Here is a 20,368-nt window from a genome sequence, read left to right as displayed (position 1 = left end):
TTTAGAGAGACATACCTTCTCTTAATAAATCCAACCCAGCAAGTTCTTCCTCCATGTTGGAACAGTACTTTTTGTCTTGAAGTAGAGGCTTGTGTGTAGGGGCTATATTGGATTAAAGTAAACAGAAGCAGTAGTGCATAGTACTTAAAACATGGTCTGGAGCAATACTGCCTGACTGTATGCATTTGTGCTGTGTGATCTTGGGCAAACTCCTTTACCTCTCTGTGCTTCCATTTTTCTCAACTGCAAAATGGAGATAATGATAGTATCCACCGCCTAGGAGTGTGGCAAGGAGTAAATAAGTTAATACTATAAAGTGTTGAGAAGAGGACATGGCATATAGAAAGCGCTAGGTAAATGTTAGGTGTGATTGTAATTTTAAACACCAGAAATCCACTCAGAGGGATGAGAAGCTGACTCTGTGAAAGGGCAGATGGAGACCGAATAGACTCGTAGCTCACACTCAGTTGGTGGCTCAGGGCACAGAATGTAAAGGGACTATCTCATGCTATTTTAATATTTGTTTATTCTCAAGTTTTTGCACTAGTTTGCTCAGTTGATTTTGGACATGCTCCTTGCACGCAAGAGATGATCACAGGGTCCCCAGGACCCTGGGTGTAGATGAGGGATGTGGGAGGTGGATGGCCGAGAGGTTACTTGGCTCTGGAGCAGACCAGCTCTCCAGGCCTCATCCTCCACCCCAGGAGCAGATCTGGCCTCCCAGACTTGGACCTAAGCCCTCGGAGCCCAGGCTCGCCTCCCCCACCCATCTCTCACCTCCTTTGTGCGTCCACAGGGGTTATCAGTAACTGGACCGACGAACATCGCCTCCCACCCTGCACCATCTTCCAGGCCTTCAAGTACTACCTGGACATCACCACGCCTCCAACGCCACTACAGCTGCAGCAGTTTGCCTCCCTGGCCACCAGTGAGAAAGAGAAGCAGCGTCTGCTGGTCCTCAGCAAGGTGGGTCCCTGGCCTGGTACAACCTCACCTCCTCCTCGTTGGAGAATTGTATAGTTATTGCACCAGTTGTCCAGCAGATGGCAGTCTTGAGGGAGGGCGGCCACCGTCTAGTTTGCAGGTCACTGTATTGCCTAGTCCATTTTGGCTAGTCCTGACCATCTCTCCTCCTTCTAACTAAGGTCACAGAATGAGAGAGCAACCCCATTGAATCTCAAAGTTCTCTGGCTGCAGTAGAAATTGCTGTTCTAACTCTTTTTCCTCCTTCCTTTGGAACCCTGGAGCCTCCATTAGTTCCATCGGAGCCCATGCTTAGAAAGAAGAGATTGAGAGAAACCCCAGTGCTCTGTTTTAAAAATCAGCCTTTTTCAATGCTGAGGAGCTCCAGGTATGTCTTCAAGATATAGGAGGCCTCTGATGGTAAGGTGAACCGAAAAGCACAGCTTCTACCACCCTTTCTTAGAAATCAAACTACTGCAAAAAAATCCTAGTGGGGCCCCCTTCCCAGTAAGGAAGCCACCAGCAAAGAATGGTTTCACTTTCTTCTGCTGTGCAGGAAAGGAAATTAAATGGTAGCAAGGCAAAGTTTTTTTGTTTTTGTTTTTAATTCAGGGAGTACATCTTTCATAGAAATATGAAAATGAACACCAGGAAAGAAACACTTAAAAGAATTGTCTGTGGTTATCTCTAGGGAGTTGGAAACTGATGGGAGAGCATTATTTTTAATCATAAGTTTTGCTGAATTATTTAACTTTTTAAACTCTGCATGCATAACTCTGATTTAAAATTTTAAATTAACAAAAGGGAGCTAATCTGAAGAGGCAACAGAGCTTGTACTGTTTGCATGGGATTATTTAAAGTAGAATGTGATGTACCTGTACCTGTATGTATTAATCCACTTCTTCCAAAAAGCACAAACTCCGTTAAAGGAGCAACGATTTTGTATCAGGGGAAACACCTGTGTGAGAGAAAATGGGACCAGAGTCAGATAAGGCTAGGAGAACCATCAGACCTCAAAACAAGCCTGATCCCAAGTGAAGGAGAGGGCAGAAAATTTGAATGGAAGCATCTGGGGTCAGATCCATATCAGTTTCAGATGGATGTCAGCTTCAGAGAGCAGATGCTGGAGCTTTTGGCCAGTTGAGCCCCAGCAGCTGGAAGTCAATGAGCCTGGGGGTCTGGAAGGCATGTTCTCCAGAATGCCATACCCTATCAATAGAGCAAGGATGGTCTTTAGGAACCTGGGGGAAATCTTGTTTATACAATGCACTTGTAATCGGCTTTACCCCTCCTTAAAATCTGAGTCTCCTATAAGCTAAAGGCAGCTTCTAAGATGTAGGAAAAATAACTCCAGAGCCCCAGAGAGTTCCTGTGTTCCCCGGTAACACCCGGGCTTTGCTGTCAACATGCCCCTGAACATGGACCTCCACACCCCACCCTGTTCCTTCAGGGCTGTCATTTACCACCTTGAATGTGACCCATACTCTCCGATGGTGCATCTCCAGCCTTGCAGACCCACAAATCACATGCCTGCAAGTCATGACTCCCTTCACAGTGCATCTCTCTTGACCTTCACGAGTGGCCGGAGAGTGTATTAGTCAGGAGCACAGATTCTGGGGCCAGACTGCCTAGAACAGGGGTCGGCACACTTTTTCCATAAATGGCCAGGTAGTAAATATTTTAGACTGACGCTCTATCTGTCTCGGTTGCAACCGTTCAACTCTGCCGTTGTAGCACAAGGGGTCGGCACACTTTTTCCATAAATGGCCAGGTAGTAAATATTTTAGACTGACGCTCTATCTGTCTCGGTTGCAACCGTTCAACTCTGCCGTTGTAGCACGATAGCATGAACCATGCGTAAATGAGTGGGCGTGGCTGGGTTCCAATCAAACGTTATTCGTGCACCCGAAGTTTGAATTTCATGTCATAGTCTTGTGTCATGAAATAGTATTGTTCTTTTGATTTCCCACCCCTCCCCAACCATTCAAACACGTAAAAACAACTCTCAGCTCACGGGCCATACGAGTAGATGGTGAGCCAGATTTGGTTTGTGTGCTGAAGTTTGCCATCTCCTTGTAGCCATGGGACCTCTGTATCCCTCAGGTTCCTCACCAATAAAATAGGGATGATAGTCAGACTTATTTCATAAGGTCCTTGCAAAAATGAAAGCCTGGCACAGAATAATTCCTAGGCAAGAGTTAACTATTATTGGTATTTTTTGTTTGTTTTTTGTTTGTTTTTATAAATTTATTTATTTATTTATTGTCTGTGTTGTGTCTCCATTGCTGCTTGCAGGCTTTCTCTAGTTGTGGTGAGCGGGGGCTACTCTTCAATGCAGTGTGCGGGCTTCTCACTGTGGTGGCTTCTCTTGTTGCAGAGCACGGGCTCTAGGAGCATGGGCTTCGGTAGTTGTGGCTCACAGGCTCAGTAGTTGTGGTGCTCGGGCTTAGTTGCTCTGCGGCACGTGGGATCTTCCTAGCCTGGGGATGCAACCCGTGTCCCCTGCAGTGGCAGGCGGATTCTTAACTACTGCGCCACCAGGGAAGTCCAACTGTTATTGTTTTTTAATTTGCCTTCTTCCCTGAGCTCCTCAAGGCCCCCTTGGAGGTTTGCTCCAGGGTCTGGACGCGAGGTCTTTTCCGCCCCTCTCCTTGGCACAGGGTTTGCAGGAGTACGAGGAGTGGAAATGGGGCAAGAACCCGAACGTGGTGGAGGTGCTGGAGGAGTTCCCGTCCATCCAGATGCCCACCACCCTGCTCCTGACCCAGCTGTCGCTGCTGCAGCCTCGCTACTATTCCATCAGCTCCTCCCCGGACATGTACCCCGACGAGGTGCACCTCACCGTGGCCATCGTCTCCTACCGCACCCGAGGTGGGCAGAGGCGCGGGGAGAGCCCCCGGGTCTGCGTCTCCCCCCCTCCTCCAGGGGCCTCTGCACGTCTGCCTAAACTTCTGCGGAGACCCAAGTCCCAGAGAGGAGACCCACCCCTAAGACCAGGAAACGGGGAAAAGCAGCAGAGCAGCCAACGGTCCCCTTAGGCAGAGCCAGCTCTGTGCAGGATTAGGAAGGAAACGAGACGTGCATTTGGAGGCCTCTCCAAACGCCTGAGACCCCCTTTTACTCCCTTCCTCCCCTCATATCCCCAAGGCAGCAGCTAGAACAAGCCATCATCACCCCTTCCCTCCAAGGAGAGAGCTCTCTGCTGCTTGATGTCCAGCTGGTTGCAGGTCAGCCGGATAACCTGACCTCTGCGCCCATGTTTTCCCTCCTTGGCAAAGCAATTAAAATGCAGGGTGCCTGGGAATTCCCTGGCAGTCCAGTGGTTAGAACTCGCTGGGGCCTGGGTTCAATCCCTGGTCAGGGAACTAAGATCCCACAAGTCAAGTGGCATGGCCAAAAAAACCCCCAAAACAACAACAACAACAAAAACCAAAACAAAAAAATGCATGGTGCCTGAGAGAGCTCTGAGACCGGGGTCCTGGCAGGCCACCAAGAGCACATCGACCAAGGCCCTTTCAGTGGGCACGATTGGAATCCAAGCCATCCCTACCCACCAGTTTCACAGCCACGAGCCTACCCCAGCTTTACCATCTCCTCTTCCCCCATCAGAGGAAGGGATCTAGATAGGGAACTCCAAGGCGGAAACTGGGCATCGGGGCTGTGAGCCTCATGCAGGAGGAGGGGGGAGGCCGGGAACGGGGGAGCTTGAGGGACGCTGGATGAGCCAGCTCACCTCGGTTATCCTGTTAGATGGAGAAGGACCAATTCACCACGGCGTGTGCTCCTCCTGGCTCAACCGGATCCAGGCTGACGACGTGGTGCCCTGTTTCGTGAGAGGGTGAGTGGCAAACAAAGAGAAAGAAGGAGCCACCCCAGATCTGCATCCTGATGTCCTGAGATGGGGTTGGTGGACCAGCCTGAAGGGTTCTAGAGAGACGGCTGAGTCAGACAGGCTTGAGATCAATGTTCAGCGTCACTCCAAGCTGTTAAGGAAATAGGATCATGGAGGCAGAGCAACACAGCAGAAGCTAATTGAGTCCTCTAGTCAACTTCAGGTCATGGCAAACCTGGCCATCTGGTTTACCTAAGACCCAACTTGATATTTACCCCTGTCTAGCATGTCCGGTGCTAGACGGGGCTATATTAGACAACCAGGCAAATGCAGTTTCATCCTTCATGGAATCTGCAGACTAGTGGAATTTCTATCCACCGTCTTCTGGCCACCCCACGTGTTCCCAGTTTCTTAGAGACTGGGACGATTTAACTCCCCTCCCCGTCAGCCACCTTCTCCTTCCAAACAGCCTTAATAGATACCTCTGCCCGTAGCTAACAGTACTGTATTGTTAACACTTAAAAATGTGTTGAGTGGGTAGGTTTCGTGTTGAGTGTTCCGACCACAATCAATCAAATAAAAAATATAACCGTAAAAACAGAAAAATAAATAAGGAATATGGCTGAGTGGAAGCACACTGCAGTTACCAGCTTTGTCAACTGATAACTTCCTACCTAAACTGTGGGCTTGGACAGCCATGTCTCTCAGTTGTTAAGAGTAGAATGGTCACGGTCTAGTCCACATACCATCAGCATCAGAATCTCCTGGAGGCTTCAAAAAATGCATTACCCAGGAGTCTACATCCTCTTTGAACATCCCTGCGTGATTCTTTTGTACGCTGAAGTTTGCACCTCCCAGATTTGGGAAGATCTCATGGATGGTTAATTCAGTGTTTCTCAACAAGGGGTGATTTTTGCCCCCCAAGGGCCCTTGGCAACATCTGGAGGTATTTTTGGTTGTCACAGCTGGAGGGTGCCCCTGGCATCTAATAGATAGAGGCCTGGATATACTCAGTCTCCTACAATGCACAGGCAGCCCCCTCCACCGAGAGGTATGCAACCCACAGTGTCAGGAGTGCCGAGGTAGGGAGACCCTGCATTCAATCAATCCCACCGCCCTTTGTGGCTTAGCTCAGCAATGGGGACAATTGGGAATGGAGTGATGGCCAGACCCTGAGGACCTCCCGTATCGGGAATTCCTCAGATTTATGGGACCTCCCACCCTGCTAAGGGCCACCTGACCCTGGCCGAAGAACTTTAAGTCCCGTTGTATTTCTACCCAAGACAGCCATCTGTTTTACCTAACACTCAACAGTTCTTGACCAGATTTGAGCTCAGCGAGCCTTCGGACTCTCTCTCTCTTGTCCAGAGCACCCAGCTTCCACCTGCCCCGAAATCCCCAAGTGCCCTGTATCCTGGTTGGCCCAGGCACTGGCATTGCCCCTTTCCGAAGCTTCTGGCAGCAACGGCAATTTGACATCCAACACAAAGGTGAGTCATGGTCTAGCAGCACGTGGTTTCCACCCCCTGGACCTGGGGAGGCCCGCCTGTGTCCCAGCAGCCCGGAGGCATGGTGATGTTCTCTCTCCTTTGTGTAACTGCCTGGGGAGGGACAGGGGAGCGTAGCAGTGACCAGACCCAGAGGTGAAGTTTATGGTGTCATTCAGAGGACCTGTCCAAACAAATCGTCCACACAGCTTGTTTCAAGGCCTGAAATTCCATCCCCAGAAGACATTTCTTGGACTGTTAAGATAAGACCCCATCTTAAAATGTAAGCAGCACTGGAAAGGGTAAGCGTTAAGCCTTATCAAATGGATGTGTGTTCATGGGATGCTCCCAAAGGCGATAATTCAGGAGCAGGGTTTGCTGTGTGAGAGACACAACACATCAGCTTTGGGAGGAGAGAGAGAAAGAAACCCACAGTTCTGACATGCATTAAACAGAGATTTACTGAGCATCTCATGAACACCAAGCACTATCGTAAGTGCTAGAGGCATAGCAATGAACAAGACAGAGGAACAACTTAAACAAACAAACAAACAAACAAACAAAACTTGCCCCAGTAGAACTGTCATTCCAGTGGAATAGCTAACATTTACAAAGTACAGTTGACCCTTGAACGACATGGGTTTGAACTGCATGGGTTCACTTACACACACTTTTTTTTTTTTTAAGAACTTTTATTGAGATACAGTTAACAGACAATAAACAGCATATATTTAGAGTGTACAGTTTGGTATCCCAATCTCCCAATTCTTCCCCCCCCAACCCTCCCCGCTTTCCCCCCTTAGTGTCCATGTGTTTGTTCTCTACATCTGTGTCTCTATTTCTGCCTTGCATTTCCTCTTTCATAGTTGTTAGCATTTGCCTTATGTATTGAGGTGCTCCTATATTGGGTGCATAGATATTTATAATTGTTATCTCCTCTTCTTGGATGGATCCCTTGATCTTTATGTAATGTCCTTTCTTGTCTCTTGTAACACGTTTTATTTTAAAGTCTATTTTATCTGATATGAGTATTGCTACTCCAGCTTTCTTTTGATTTTCATTTGCATGGAATATCTTTTTCCATCCCCTCCCTTTCAGTCTGTATGTGTCCCTAGGTCTGAAGTGGGTCTCTTGTAGACAGCATATATATGGGTCTTGTTTTTGTATCCATTCAGCCAGTCTGTGTCTTCTGGTTGGTGCATTTAGTCCATTTACATTCAAGGTAATTGTCGATATGTATGTTCCTATTACCATTTTCTTAATTGTTTTGTTGTTGTTTTTGTAGGTCCTTTTCTTCTCTTATGTTTCCCGCTTAGAGAAGTTCCTCTAGCATTTGTTGTAGGGCTGGTTCGGTGGTGCTGAATTCTCTTAGCTGTTGCTTGTCTGTAAAGCTTTTGATGTCTCCATCGAATCTGAATGAAATCCTTGCTGGGTAGAGTATTCTTGGTTGTAGGTTCTTCCCTGTCATCACTTGAAATATATCATGCCACTCCCTTCTGGCTTGCAGAGTTTCTGCTGAGAAATCAGCTGTTAACCTGATGGGAGTTCCCTTGTATGTTATTTGTTGTTTTTCCCTTGTTGCTTTCAATAACATTTCTCTGTCTTTAATTTTTGTCAACTTGACTAATATATGTCTTAGCATGTTTCTCCTTGGATTTATCTTGCCTGGGACTCTCTGCACTTCCTGGACTTGGGTAGCTATTTCCTTTCCCATGTTAGGGAAGTTTTCAACGCTAATCTCTTCCAATATTTTCTCAGGTCCTTTCTCTCTCTCTTCTCCTTCTGGGACCCCTATAATGTGAATGTTGGTGTATTTAACGTTGTCCCAGAGGTATCTTAGGCTGTCTTCAGTTCTTTTCATTCTTATTTCTTTATTCTTTTCTGCATCAGTGATGATCACCATTCTGTCTTCCAGGTCACTTATTTGCCTTTCTGCCTCAGTTAATCTGCTATTGGTTCCTTGTAGTGTATTTTTCATTTCCGTTATTGTGTTGCATATCTCTGTTTGTTCTTTAATTCTTCTAGGTCTTTGGCAAACTTTTCGATCTTTGCATCCAGTCTTTTTTCAAAATCCTGGATCATCTTCACTATCATTATTCTGAATTCTTTTTCTGTAAGGGTGCCTATCTCCTCTTCATTTAGTTGTTTTTCTGGGGTTTTATCCTGTCCCTTCATCTGGTACAAAGTCATCTGCTTTTTCATTTTCTCTATCTTTCTGTGGCTGTGGTTTTCAGTTCCACAAGACGAAATACTGCTGATCCTGCTTAATACTGCTGTCTGCCCTCTTGTGGAGGAAGCTATCTAGGAGGCTCCTGTGTGCTTCCTGATGGGAGGGATGGATGGTGGGTAGGGCTGGGTAGGTGGAGCTCAGTAAAGCTTTAATCTGATTTGGTGGGCAGAGCTCAGTAAGACTTTAATCTGCTTGTCTGCTAATGGGTGGGGCTGTGTTCACACCTTGTTGGTTGTTTGACCTGAGGCCACCTAGTGCTGGAGCCCACAGGCTCTTTGGTGGAGCTAGCTAATGGCGGACTCTGGGAGGGCTCACACCAATAAGCACTTCCCAAAACCCCTGCTGCCAGTGCCCCTGCCTCCTCGGTGAGCCACAGCTGCCCCCCCACCTCTGCAGGCAACCCTCCAACACCAGCAGGTAGGTCTGGTTCTGTCTCCTATGGGGTCACTGCTCCTTCCCCCTGGGTCCTGTTGAGCACATTTTTTTGTGTGCCCTCCAAGAGTGGAGTCTCTGTTTCCACAAGTCCTGTGGAGGTCCTGCAATCAAATCCCGCTGGCTTTCAGAGACTGATTCTCTGGGGATTCCTCCTCCCGTTGCTGGACTCCCAGGTTGGGAAGCCTGATGTGGGGCTCAGAACCCTCACTTTAATGGGTGGACTTCTGCAGTATAACTGTTCTCCAGTTTGTGAGTCACCCACCCAGCATTTATGGGATTTGATTTTAATGCAATTGGGCCCCTCCTACCGTCTCATTGTGGCTTCTCCTTTGTCTCTGGATGTGGGGTGTCTTTTTTGGTGAGTTCCAGTGTCTTTCTGTCGATGATTGTTCAGTAGTTAGTTGTAATTCTGGTGCTCTTGCAAGAGGGAGTACACACACATTTTTTTCATTAAATACATATGTACAGTATGACACCACCCAAGGCTGGTTGAGAACCCACAGATGTGGAACCGCAGATACAGGGGTTCCACACACTGCAGATACAGGGGGCCAACTATGGGACTTGAGCATCAGTAGATTTTGGTACCCAGGGCAGGTCCTGGAACTGATCCCCTGTGGATACCAAGGGATGACTGTATTCACTACGCACCAGGCACAGGTGTAATGTTTACATTTATTTCTTACAATAACCCTATGAGATTAGATGCTATTATTATTTCCATTTTGTGGGACTTCCCTGGTGGTCCAGTGGTTAAGAGTCCATGCTTTCACTGCAGGGGACACGGGTTCGATCCCTGGCTGGGGAACTAAGATCCTGCACACTGCTCAGCATGGGGAAAAAAAATTTCCATTTTGTACATGGGGACGTGGAGATATAGAAAGTTACGTTAAGTCCCTCAGCATTACACAGAGCTGGGATTTGAATCCAAGCAGTCTAGCTTCAGAGTCTGGATTTTTCGCACCACCCAACTGGGGCGGGGGCAGAAGCACACCCCTACTGGATCTTAGGGGGTCCCAGCTGGCCCCCCAGGGGCATCCCAGGAAAGGAGCCAGGACAGCAGAAGGAAAGATTGAGGCCCAGAGAAGAGAGGTCTGCCGAAGTCTGAACACACTTTACCTACTTCCCTCAGTGCGTGCGTGTGTGTGTGTGTGTGTGTGTGTGTGTGTGTGTGTGTGTGTACATATACCACCTGCCCCCATGTCCGTGCACCTTTACCTGTGTAGCACATACTAAGGTTCCAAGCAGCCCTGGCCCCACCAGCCACCCCCCAAGTCAGGCATCAGAGCTGGCGGTGACCAGAGATCTTCTTGGTCTGCAGGAATGAGCCCCTGCCCCATGGTCCTGGTCTTCGGGTGCCGGCAGTCCAAGATAGACCACATCTACAGGGAGGAGACCCTACAGGCCAAGAGCAAAGGGGTCTTCAGAGAACTGTACACAGCCTACTCCCGGGAACCAGACAAACCAAAGGTAACCCCCAGCCCGTTCTCGGTCCCCCCAACCCAGCCCAGCACACACACGCACATCCCGCTCCCCTTACTCTTTCTGAATTCCTCTTGCTCTGAACTTCAGAAGCGTGGAGCATAAACATTTGACTTAAAATATTGAACAGCCCGTATTCTATGATGCCACTTACCTGAAATATCCGGAAAGCTGATTCGTGGTTGCCAGGGGCTGTGGGAAGGGGGGATGGGGAGTGACTCCTAATGGGTACAGGGTTCTCCCGTGTCGGGGTGGGGGGGATGGAGAGGTTCTGGAACTAGACAGAGGGGATGGTTGCATAACAGCGTGAATGTGCTCAGTGCCACTGCGTTGCATTGCGCCGTTTAACACACACATGCATTTTATGTTACGTGTATTTTATCACAATAAAAATGTTTCAAGTATGAATTTAAAGAATTAAACAGCCCCTCCCCCCAAAAAAAAGAAAAAGAAAAAGAAACAGCCCAGAAGAGTCACTACAAGTCAGAATGGACAAGGGCCACAGGACGGGAGCACACCCCTCCTGGATCTTAGGGGGTCTCAACTGGCCCCCCAGGGGCATTCCAGGAAAGGAGCCTGGACAGCTGGGGAGGGGGACACGCGGAGGGTCTGGGCAGCAGCTACTTGACACCGGTCATGGAAGTTCATCGGTGTTTTAGTAGCAGGTACAGGTGTGCCAGAACGTACCAGCTGAATGTCAGGCTCACCTAGGGGAAGTTTCTTGAACAAACCAGACTAATTCCCTGGAGGCTGCATTGGACGCCCCTTGTGCCCACCTGACATTCTCTTAGCCCACCTGTTATTCTAGCAATTCCTGCAGCAGCTGGCTTTGCCCAGGTGTAACCTGACAGCCCCTCCCCCGGACCCCCCCTCTCTTGCTGTCTGTTCCGGGGTTTCTCTGGCTCCCCAGCATAGGACGCCTGCAGTACCAGCCCTGCACCTAGAAGTGTACGGGAGTTAACACCCTGTGGGTGACCACTGACCACTGAAGAGAGGAGCAGCTAAACAACACCCCCTCTTACACCCTCCAGGGGATGGCTCTGGGGTGGGGGTGGGGCGTGATGCATGGCTCCCTAGAGGGTGAGCTCAAGCAGAGGTGAGCTCCAGACTGGGGAGCAGCTCATCACACCCTCAGATGGGCTTTCCCTCCTTTCCTGCTCCACCCTTCTCAGTCCCCTGCATTCACTGCACAAAGTACAGACCTGCGCACAAGCCCCTGTGTCTGGCCCTGCTCCCAGGGTGGGTGTGGGGGAGTGAGCGTCACAGAATTGTCCTGCAGCCCAGCGCCTTCTCACTGGCCCGCCTGCTCCCTGCAGAAGTACGTGCAGGACATCCTACAGGAGCAGCTGGCGGAACCCGTGTACCGAGCCCTGAAGGAGCAAGGGGGCCACATTTATGTCTGTGGGGACGTCACCATGGCTGCCGATGTCCTCAAAGCCATCCAGCGCATCATGACCCAGCAGGGGAAGCTTTCGGTGGAGGACGCCGGCGTGTTCATCAGCAGGCTGAGGGTGAGTGATAGGCTGGCTCCTGGGCTTCCTTTTCCGGCATCCAGCTTCCTGTCTCTTCCCCATCCTACCTGTCTCAGTGACTAGGGGACCCATGGTAACATCCCTGCTCCCATTTTCCCATTTTCCCATTTATGACTGGGGGTAGACGATACAGGTGGTCCCAAACCATAGTTGAGAGAGAAGGAAAGATGGCGGGACATGCAGGTGCGTGTATTAAATGTGATGGGGAATTATGATGTGTGAAAATAACAAGTGGGTGGACCACTGGGTAGCTAGACAGAAACCATCCTAACCCAACTTTTCCTGTCCCCAGAACCAAGCTGCAGCACTGCCCTGTGCAGTTGTGCAGGTTGGGCACTGCACGAAAAGATTTGTCCAAAGGGGGCAAGTGGGGGATGAAAGCCACCCCATGCAGTGTGCTTAGGCATGGAACTGTGTTCACCCCAGAAAGAGGGATGCCTTTTCCTAATTTGCACAAAGGCTAGTAGCAGCCCAGTAAGCAAAGTCCTAACTTTGTGGCCCACAGCCTCAAACAGAATAAACTGAGTCCCAGGCCTCCACAAAGCTCCAGGGCTGATCCCATTCTTCTCCCTGCTTCCCTAAATAAGCAATAATCAAACATTTTTGCAGAAGCAAGCCTTGCTCTAATTCTGATAATAAACCCTACTAGGTTAAACAACAACAACTTTCTGGTAGAAATGCCAGAGCTCCAAGGAGAGCTGCAGACCACCCCCTCCCCAGATCTGTCTCTTTGGCATGAGTCTTGGGAGATACTTTCATAGATTCTGCAGAACTCTGCAGAATAAGATTGAAAACCACCCTAACTTAAAATGAATCCACTCTATAGATGGGCAACTTTCTCTAAAACCTTTGGGACCAAAGATGCCAGAACTTAACTCTGCTGCACCCGTGTTCCCCAACCACTGCCTCTCCTCAGCAGGGACGTGCCTTTTCCCCTTGTTTAATGCTCAGCAACTCTGCCCTCTGGGATATTCTTAATGTCCATCCCTCAGTCCTGCCGAACAAGCTCCAGTGGCTCCAGAAACCCTTAGGTGCCAGAAGTCCATCATCCCTCGTGCTGTTTCTTGAGTTCTCCTTTTTGTTTGTCTGTTTCTGGGCAAAGCTGAGCTAACATGCTCCTCTTCGGATAAACTCCTGTATCTGGAGAAGTCTCCACTTTGGCAACCGTGGTTTTCCCTGAGTGCTAAGTGGGCACTTTGTCTTTTCTCCCATCTCTGCTGGTCTCCACCGACAGTGATGTTTCACACTAAACCCAGTTGTGCCCAGATCTGAACTTGCAGGAACAAGGAGGTGGGAGGAAAGGGGGAAATGGAGAGGTTTCCACTGGACCCCCTCAGCTCTTCTGTCCTTAGAATCCATAAAATAGCAACACTGTTTCTGGATGAGAACCAAAGTGTTCTTTGCCAGCTGGGTTTAGAGAGGCCCCGTGCCCTAGAGAGCAGAGGGTCTTCCTGAAAGGGAGTCTTGGAGACCAAAGGGGTCTCCGGGGGGTCCTGGATTACACCTTGTTTCTTTTTCCTCCCTCCCTCCCTTCCTTCTTTCTTTTCTTTCTTTCTTTCCTTCTGCACCATGGGGCTTGCAGGATCTTAGTTCCCTGACCAGGAATTGAACCCAGGCCAGGGCAGTGAAAGCACGGAGTCCTAACCACTGGACAGCCAGGGAATTCCCTACACCTCATTTCTTAAGGGAGCATCTTCTTTAGGGATATTCCATTCCAGGGTGTCACTGTGTCTGCCCTTCTCCATGCCCTTGGTTGGCATTTGAGGTCTGTTTCCTGGTTGTTTCTGTCCCCTAGGATGACAACCGGTACCATGAGGATATTTTTGGGGTCACCCTGCGCACGTATGAAGTGACCAACCGCCTTAGATCTGAATCCATTGCCTTCATCGAGGAGAACAAAAAAGACACTGATGAGTAAGCCAGCTCCATCCCACGGGCAAGGGGCGGGTGGAGCCCTGACGCACGGGGATGTCTGGCGTCATTGACCATGGCTTTCCCACGGTGGGTCCCCAGACCAGCTGCATCAGCACCACCTGGGAACATGTTATAAATACATGTTCACAGGCTGCCCCAGCCCTGCTGAATCTGAAACTCTGGGGTCAGGGCACCGAACAGTTTGTGTTTCTATGACCCCTGCAGGGATTCTGAGTTCCCCTCAAGTGTGGGAACCCCGGCTTTGGATGTCAGCGTCCGCTGGGGCACCGCCAGTTGAATGATGGCTCTCAACCTCTGCAAAATTCCTACTCCTGTTCACCATTTGTAACGTTTCTACCACCTCCCTTGCCTCCAGAGTGCTGCTAGCATTCTCACTGATGCAAATCCCAATGGGTATTATTTTGACAATTCCACGTGTCCTCTAGAAATTGCTGGAAATTGTCTGAGGTACCACAAAACTGGGATTGAGTCTCACTATTTAAACCTTACATGAATGCAATGACACGTCACCCTTGACTATAATCTCACTCCCTCCATTCTCTGCCACAGAGCGCCTTGAAACCACCACCCCGTGCCCTTTAAATTAGGTGGGAATTCGGCTGCCTTGTTTTCAGTAGCCTAAGGCACACACACTCCATTTCTTAAGCATCCTCGTGCTTTTTTTCCCCCTTATGACAACATGGCAGTCTCGAAGACATATGTTGGTGTCCAGCAGGCTGACGTTATTGCCTTAAAGATCACAGCTCATCCTGGTTTGTTATGTGAGCAAGCATTCATTCATTCATTCATTCACTCAGGATGAGCCCCACCTAGGTGCCAGGTCCTGTCTAAGACACTGGGGCTGCCAAGGAAGTGAAAGAGACAAAGCTCAGGTGCTTTCCTCTGGGTCTCTTTAAGGGAACAGAGCAGCCTTGCTCCTCTGGCACTAACTCCCTCCCCACTTCTCCTCCTACAGGGTTTTCAGCTCCTAACTGGACCCTCTTGCCCAGGTGGATGGCAGGGTGGCCGCCCCATTGCACTCGGCTGGGGTGTCTGCAAGTTTTGGAAGCACGGACACTGCTGAACCTTTCCTCCGGGCCCCCACGTGGCCCCCCGCTCTGCCTCTCGTCCTGTCGCCGTGTCCTGGTCCTCCTCTCCTGGGTTCTCACCTCTCCGTGGTTTCCTGGCCCTCTTGGGTTTTCTCCTTGAGTTTTCCTGCTGCAGTGCAATGCCTCTATAATCCGCAGTGGCTCTTACAAAACTGTCTCCCTCTCTCTCTCTTTCTGACAAGGGCACATCACCGGTGCATGAAACCATTGGAACATGGCCGTGGCTTGTGTTAAGGTGTTTTCTGGGGTTTGCCCTGGAGAGGCTGCAGGGACCAGATGGAAGAGTTTTTTGAGCTAGTCCCTCAGCCGTTCAAATCCCCCTTATCCTTTTTTATGATGCTGTTCTGGTTGTGCGTGTGTGTGCGTGTGATGGGCCTGGGTCTCCCTCCGTCCTCTTGCCTGTGCAAGCATGTCGCCTGCAGATCCTCGGTGCCAAGAAATGTGCCCTGGCCCATACTGGGTCCTCACACATCCATAATTAAGGGTCTGTGCTAGCATCCCTGAAATGCTCGGAGGCATCCTTATTGTCCTGGTTATAAAGGGTCAGGGCACGGAGGTGGGGTATGATGATGAAGGGAGAAATCTCCAATGAAAGGGGGGGACCACTGAATTAGATGCATTTAGATGCTGGTATCAGTTAGTGAAGCCTTCCTGGGAAATCAACCCATCTAATGGATTGGGCAAACTCTCTCCTCAATCCCACCCACCCCAGCCAGGATCGCCTAATTTGGCCCTCCCCACCCACAAGGCCAGAAGTAATGTTGTCTGAGGGAATGAGCTGGAAATAAGAATCTTCCCATCTTTGCCACCGGATAACTTTGGACATCATCACTTGTCCTTAGTTTCCCCTAATTGTACTGTTATGAAGCTAAAAGGTATGAACTTTAAAGTTGTGGAGACTGGAAACAATATCAAGGAAGAATATCATTGTTTTTTTTAATTCCCCCAAACGGGGCTTGCTCTTTCACCCCTGAGGATAAAATAACGGAAGCCAGTGAAAGCGGATCAGGTTGGAGACGGACTCTGTCCCGAGGCATCTCATGGTTTCCTCTATAGGACCACAGCCATAGTGGGGAGACCCTGCCCTCATGCTTTTGGCCTTCTAAAAGAGATATGCCCAATTTTTAACCTGATAAAATAATCTTGACAAGTAAATTACAACTCAGATCAAAAATGGGCAGCAAAGTCTTTGGCAGGAATGAGGGCAGGAACAGTTTCTCCCAGGCAGACCACCTGCTGAGTTCTTCTTCTCAGAGAAATAGGGTGGAAGGGTCCCTTTCTTTTAACACTTAAGTGCTGAAAATCAATGGTGAGCAGTGCCCAGCGAGAGCCAAGAAGTCCCACTGACCCCCAGGACCTGCCTCCCCAGTGTCGAAAGGCAAGCAATCAGCCAGTTCCCATCTTCCATCTTGTTTGGTTTTGTCTTGTCCTATGAAAAGAGAGCCTTTCCTTTCTATACAGCACATAGGCATTCTTGATGCTCAGTTTGGGGGCTGAGAGAGAGAGTTCTGGCTCCCTCTGGAAGGGTCTTACATCGGGAGTGCCAGAGAGGTGTCCCCAGGAGGGGGCAACTTCGGAGACTCTTAAAGGGCAAACTCTATCTCGCCTTTTCCACCCTTCCTGGCAGCCCTCGCTGGTGTCACATCCCTGGCGCTTGGAGTTCGACTTCGTGCCAGGTGTGATTTCCCCGCCTGCCTTTAATCCTATTTTGTCCTGCTCAGGCTTCCGCGGCACAGAGACCAAGCACTCGGCTTGCTCCGCCGACCCCCTCTGACCTGGAGCAAAGCCCATTCTAAACCCTTTCTTTCCTGCAAACATGATTCTGGCTAGTAGCTCTCCTCCCAGGGGCTTCCTTTGCAACCCTTTGAGCCTTTTGGAGATATCTTCTAAGATGTCACTAGCGCCGCAGGGGCTGAACCACTGTGTCCAGCCTCTTATCATAGAGGAATTAATCAGTGCTCCCCTTCCCAAATCAAGCTTTATGCATGAATGCTTTTCCATGACCAGATAAATACTTAGGAGAACTTATTCCATGCCAGGCACATTCTTCATATAGCCCTGCCCTTCTAGTAGCAGAAAGACAGAGGAAAATGTCATCTTGTGTTTCAGGGAGTCTAAAGAAATGGTTCCATAACCAGGACTCCTCTTTCTCCCCGAGAACAATTGTTTTGTGGTTTTTTTTTTTTTTTTTTCAACACAAGCTGCTTCATGACTCCTGGCTAGCGGACAGGAGATTGGTCTGATGTGTTTCTCTCCTTTGTCAGAATCTCTGATACCAAAAGCCTCACTGTTATGAGCCTATCAAGAGGCAGAGGGAGTGGAGCCCTGATTTCGGGTTCAGTTCTGATCCAGGTTGGCTAAATGCTGCCCTCTTGTGGTGGTTTGTAGTTTGGTCCCAGTAGCCTGCAAATTTTGGTGTAACAGCAGGTGAGCAAAAATAGGGTTGCCTGGGCATTTGGGGGTCACCCTAGTTGCAGGCCTCTTATTCCTCCCTCCCTGCCTCTCTCTCTCTCCCTCTCTTGAATTGGCCAGAGTAGCTCCAACTCCATTTAACAAAAGTGAGTTTGGCCAGGAGGAAGGCTGAAACAGCCATGTTCTATTGTCACTGTGAGTTCTATTCTTGTACCGTGCGTTGCAAAAGAAGCAGAAGTCATTAAACTCCCTGAGGGGATACAGGTTTTCCGTTGGTTTCTATGGAGTGAGACAGCCAGGTATCCTTGCTTTGAGGGGATGCTTTAGACCCACCAAAATGGAGTTTTAGAAGCAGACCTGAGCCCACGTGCTAACACTGCCCCTGTTTCTGGGGACAGCTGTGACCTGCTGGTGACCTAACCTCTCTGAGCCTACATATATCCCCTATATCACAAGGCGGATTAAATGAGATAATGCCCATAAAGTGCACAGTTACAGCACCTGGCCCATTATAAGCTATCAAATTTTTTTCACTTACTTTATGCATTTCTCACCTCTCCACTATGCAGAAGGCACCTTGGCATGTACAGAGCAAAACACAGTTCCTCTCTTACAGAAGGTTAGGGTCTGGGATGCAGAGACACAGTTCTTAGAATCTACATGCAGGTCTGGGGTTTGAGCCATTGGTGAGATTCCACCAGCAGGTTTGGGGAAAGGAGACTTCCAGGATCTCCTAGGAAGAGAGAGGGGACCATGCAGACTAAATCGGGGCTGGCTTCCCATGTGGCCCAGCTTTGGAAGGCTGCGGAAGGTGGTGGTACACTGCAGAGATAGGCAGGGAACAGACGGAATTTTGTCAAGGGATTTTGACTTTATTTGGCCGGCAACATGGAGTCCTTAGGAGTGTTTTTTAAAGGGGAAAAATCAGGTGATTTGGGTTATGCCTGGAAAAGAATGTTCTGGCTACAGCATAGAGCGTGTGTGGCTGACCTGTTGAACTATTTGTTGGTTATTGCAGTAACCTAAGGCTTGAATGAGTGAAGGGGCAGATGTGGTGATAAAGGCATTCCAGGGGTTGAATTACCAGGCCCTGGACTCCGACTTGCTGTGGAGGATGAGAACAAAGGGAAAGTCAAGAGTCTTGCCTGTAGGCTGAGAAACGGGTCTCAGGAGAAAAAACAGACTCCGAGTAAAGCTCAGTTTTCAGAGCTGACATGATAGCCAGCTTCTCCCCGAGTAAACAGGGTGGATCCTTCCAAGGTCCAGCCATTGCCTAGATAGGCATAAAGAACTGACCAGAGGCCAGTAGACGTCAGCCTTAGAACACAGGAATTTCTTGCCAGACACACTCTCAGCATCCGCCTGCTTCAGGCTTCCAAAAGAAGGTCAGGTTTTGCCCTAAGTCAGGTTTGGCACAAATGAGGTTCTCTGACCCAGATCATGGTGCAAACGTTTCCTGACAGAACCGGCAAGCCGATGTCTGGGCCCCCTCACCACTACAGCACTGGCCCCTTTGAATTCATGCCATTCGGAAAAGTGTGGACTTAAGATTTTAAGCCGGCCATGTTTCCTTGTATATTTCCATCGCCACAGCCCCCGATCTCCAACATGGCGCGGTGCCCGCCTTGCACCTTACCACATCGGCACATTAAGCTGAGGCTGTCTGCCAGGGACAAGGAAAAGGAAATATTAATCTGGGCTTCCCGTGGGATCTGCCCATCATCCCTGTCTTCCCCCTCTCCTGCATCTGACTGTGCTATTCGACTCAAGAATTAAAGGACAGGAGAGCTCGGATGGAGGATAAAGTATCTGAGAGGCTGTGGAAGCAACCGTACCCCGCAGGGACTCAACACGCAGCGACCGCATACACCTGAATTTGACCTTTGGTGGCCAACACCAGCCTGGCCTCTCCTCTTTCTCCCACACCCACCCTGACCTCGGTCCACCTGCCCATCCCTGCCTGGTGGCACAGCCACACTGATGTGTCTCAGATGCGAAGACCCAGGTAAACTTTCATGCCAGGAAAGCAGGGGCTGTGTGGGGGGCCTGCTTTCTATTAATACTCATCAGAGCCGCGTGCAGGGAGGTGATCGGGAGTAAATACACCTCGATATGTTTCTCAGATTGTTGTGTCCTAGACTATCTGAACGGTTCTGAGCAAGCGGGGCATGTGTGTCTGGTCCAGAGCAGAGCCCATGCTTAAAGCAGGTGGCCCTGGATGGCAGGAACAGATCTGCCTGAAGATGCAGCTTTCCATAGTCTTCTAGAAAATGACTCCAGGACATCCAAGTGCCCCGACTTGACTCCTAGGAGACTCTAGTGCAGGGTCCATCAACCTCAGCACTGTTGGCATTTGGGGCTGGAGAGTTCTTTGTGTGTGGGGGCTGTCCTGGGCATTGGAGGGTGTTGAGCAGCATCTCTGGCCTCCACCCACCAGGTGGCAGTAGCAGCCCCACCCCCGCAAGTCGTGACAACCAACTATGTCTTGGGACATTGCCAGATGTCCCCTGGGGGCTACAGAATCTCTACTGGTTACCCCACGCCTTCTCACCATCCACCTTCTGGAATAAGTAGAGATTTTCGATGGTCTTCTTTCCATTTTCTGCTGTCAGACAAAGACATGCAGGATTTCAAGAGGGAATTAAAAAGTGTGGTTTCACCAGCTCCCTCCCAAGACAGAAGGATGACCGCCCTGATTCAGTGAGATGCTGTGCCCTCGGTGCCCAGTTCTGATGAAGACCCACAGAGGCCCAGCACCCTCCCGTGCCCCCCGCCCCACCTCCACCCCGTTTTCCGTGTTGTCGTGTTGTCGTTGTGATTGTACGACCCACTCCGGGCTCAGCAGTGGTCTTCCGGGAGGCATGGGGGGTCGCCCCGCATCGCTGTGCCGGTGATCGTGCTGGTGGGTTTCCGTTCAGGGGCTGGGGAGCCGGGGAGGTGCGCCGAGCAGGTGTCGCCTCTCAGCACACACA

At 49.8% G+C, this 20,368-nt stretch overlaps 1 protein-coding gene across 6 annotated transcripts in view; it reads left to right on the top strand.

Annotated features, from left to right (window-relative positions):
* Window positions 1-20,368, top strand: part of NOS1 (nitric oxide synthase 1) — a 123,377-nt gene that overhangs the window by 92,898 nt on the left and 10,111 nt on the right. For 5 of the 6 annotated variants that reach the window (XM_057745189.1, XM_057745187.1, XM_057745188.1 and 2 more), the window contains 8 exons: window positions 797-966; window positions 3,624-3,834; window positions 4,714-4,801; window positions 6,164-6,285; window positions 10,269-10,417; window positions 11,746-11,940; window positions 13,757-13,875; window positions 14,852-15,381. In XM_057745189.1, coding sequence (XP_057601172.1) covers window positions 797-966; window positions 3,624-3,834; window positions 4,714-4,801; window positions 6,164-6,285; window positions 10,269-10,417; window positions 11,746-11,940; window positions 13,757-13,875; window positions 14,852-14,867 — 1,070 coding nt within the window. In that variant the 3' untranslated portion in view covers window positions 14,868-15,381. Of the gene's footprint in view, window positions 1-796; window positions 967-3,623; window positions 3,835-4,713; window positions 4,802-6,163; window positions 6,286-10,268; window positions 10,418-11,745; window positions 11,941-13,756; window positions 13,876-14,851; window positions 15,382-20,368 lie in introns of those variants that run through there. The other variant, XM_057745190.1, reaches the window with a different exon arrangement.

The sequence above is a fragment of the Hippopotamus amphibius genome, chromosome 8 (genome assembly GCF_030028045.1).
Source record: "Hippopotamus amphibius kiboko isolate mHipAmp2 chromosome 8, mHipAmp2.hap2, whole genome shotgun sequence".
NCBI lineage: Eukaryota > Metazoa > Chordata > Mammalia > Artiodactyla > Hippopotamidae > Hippopotamus > Hippopotamus amphibius.
This window is presented reverse-complemented; position numbering and strand designations above follow the sequence as displayed.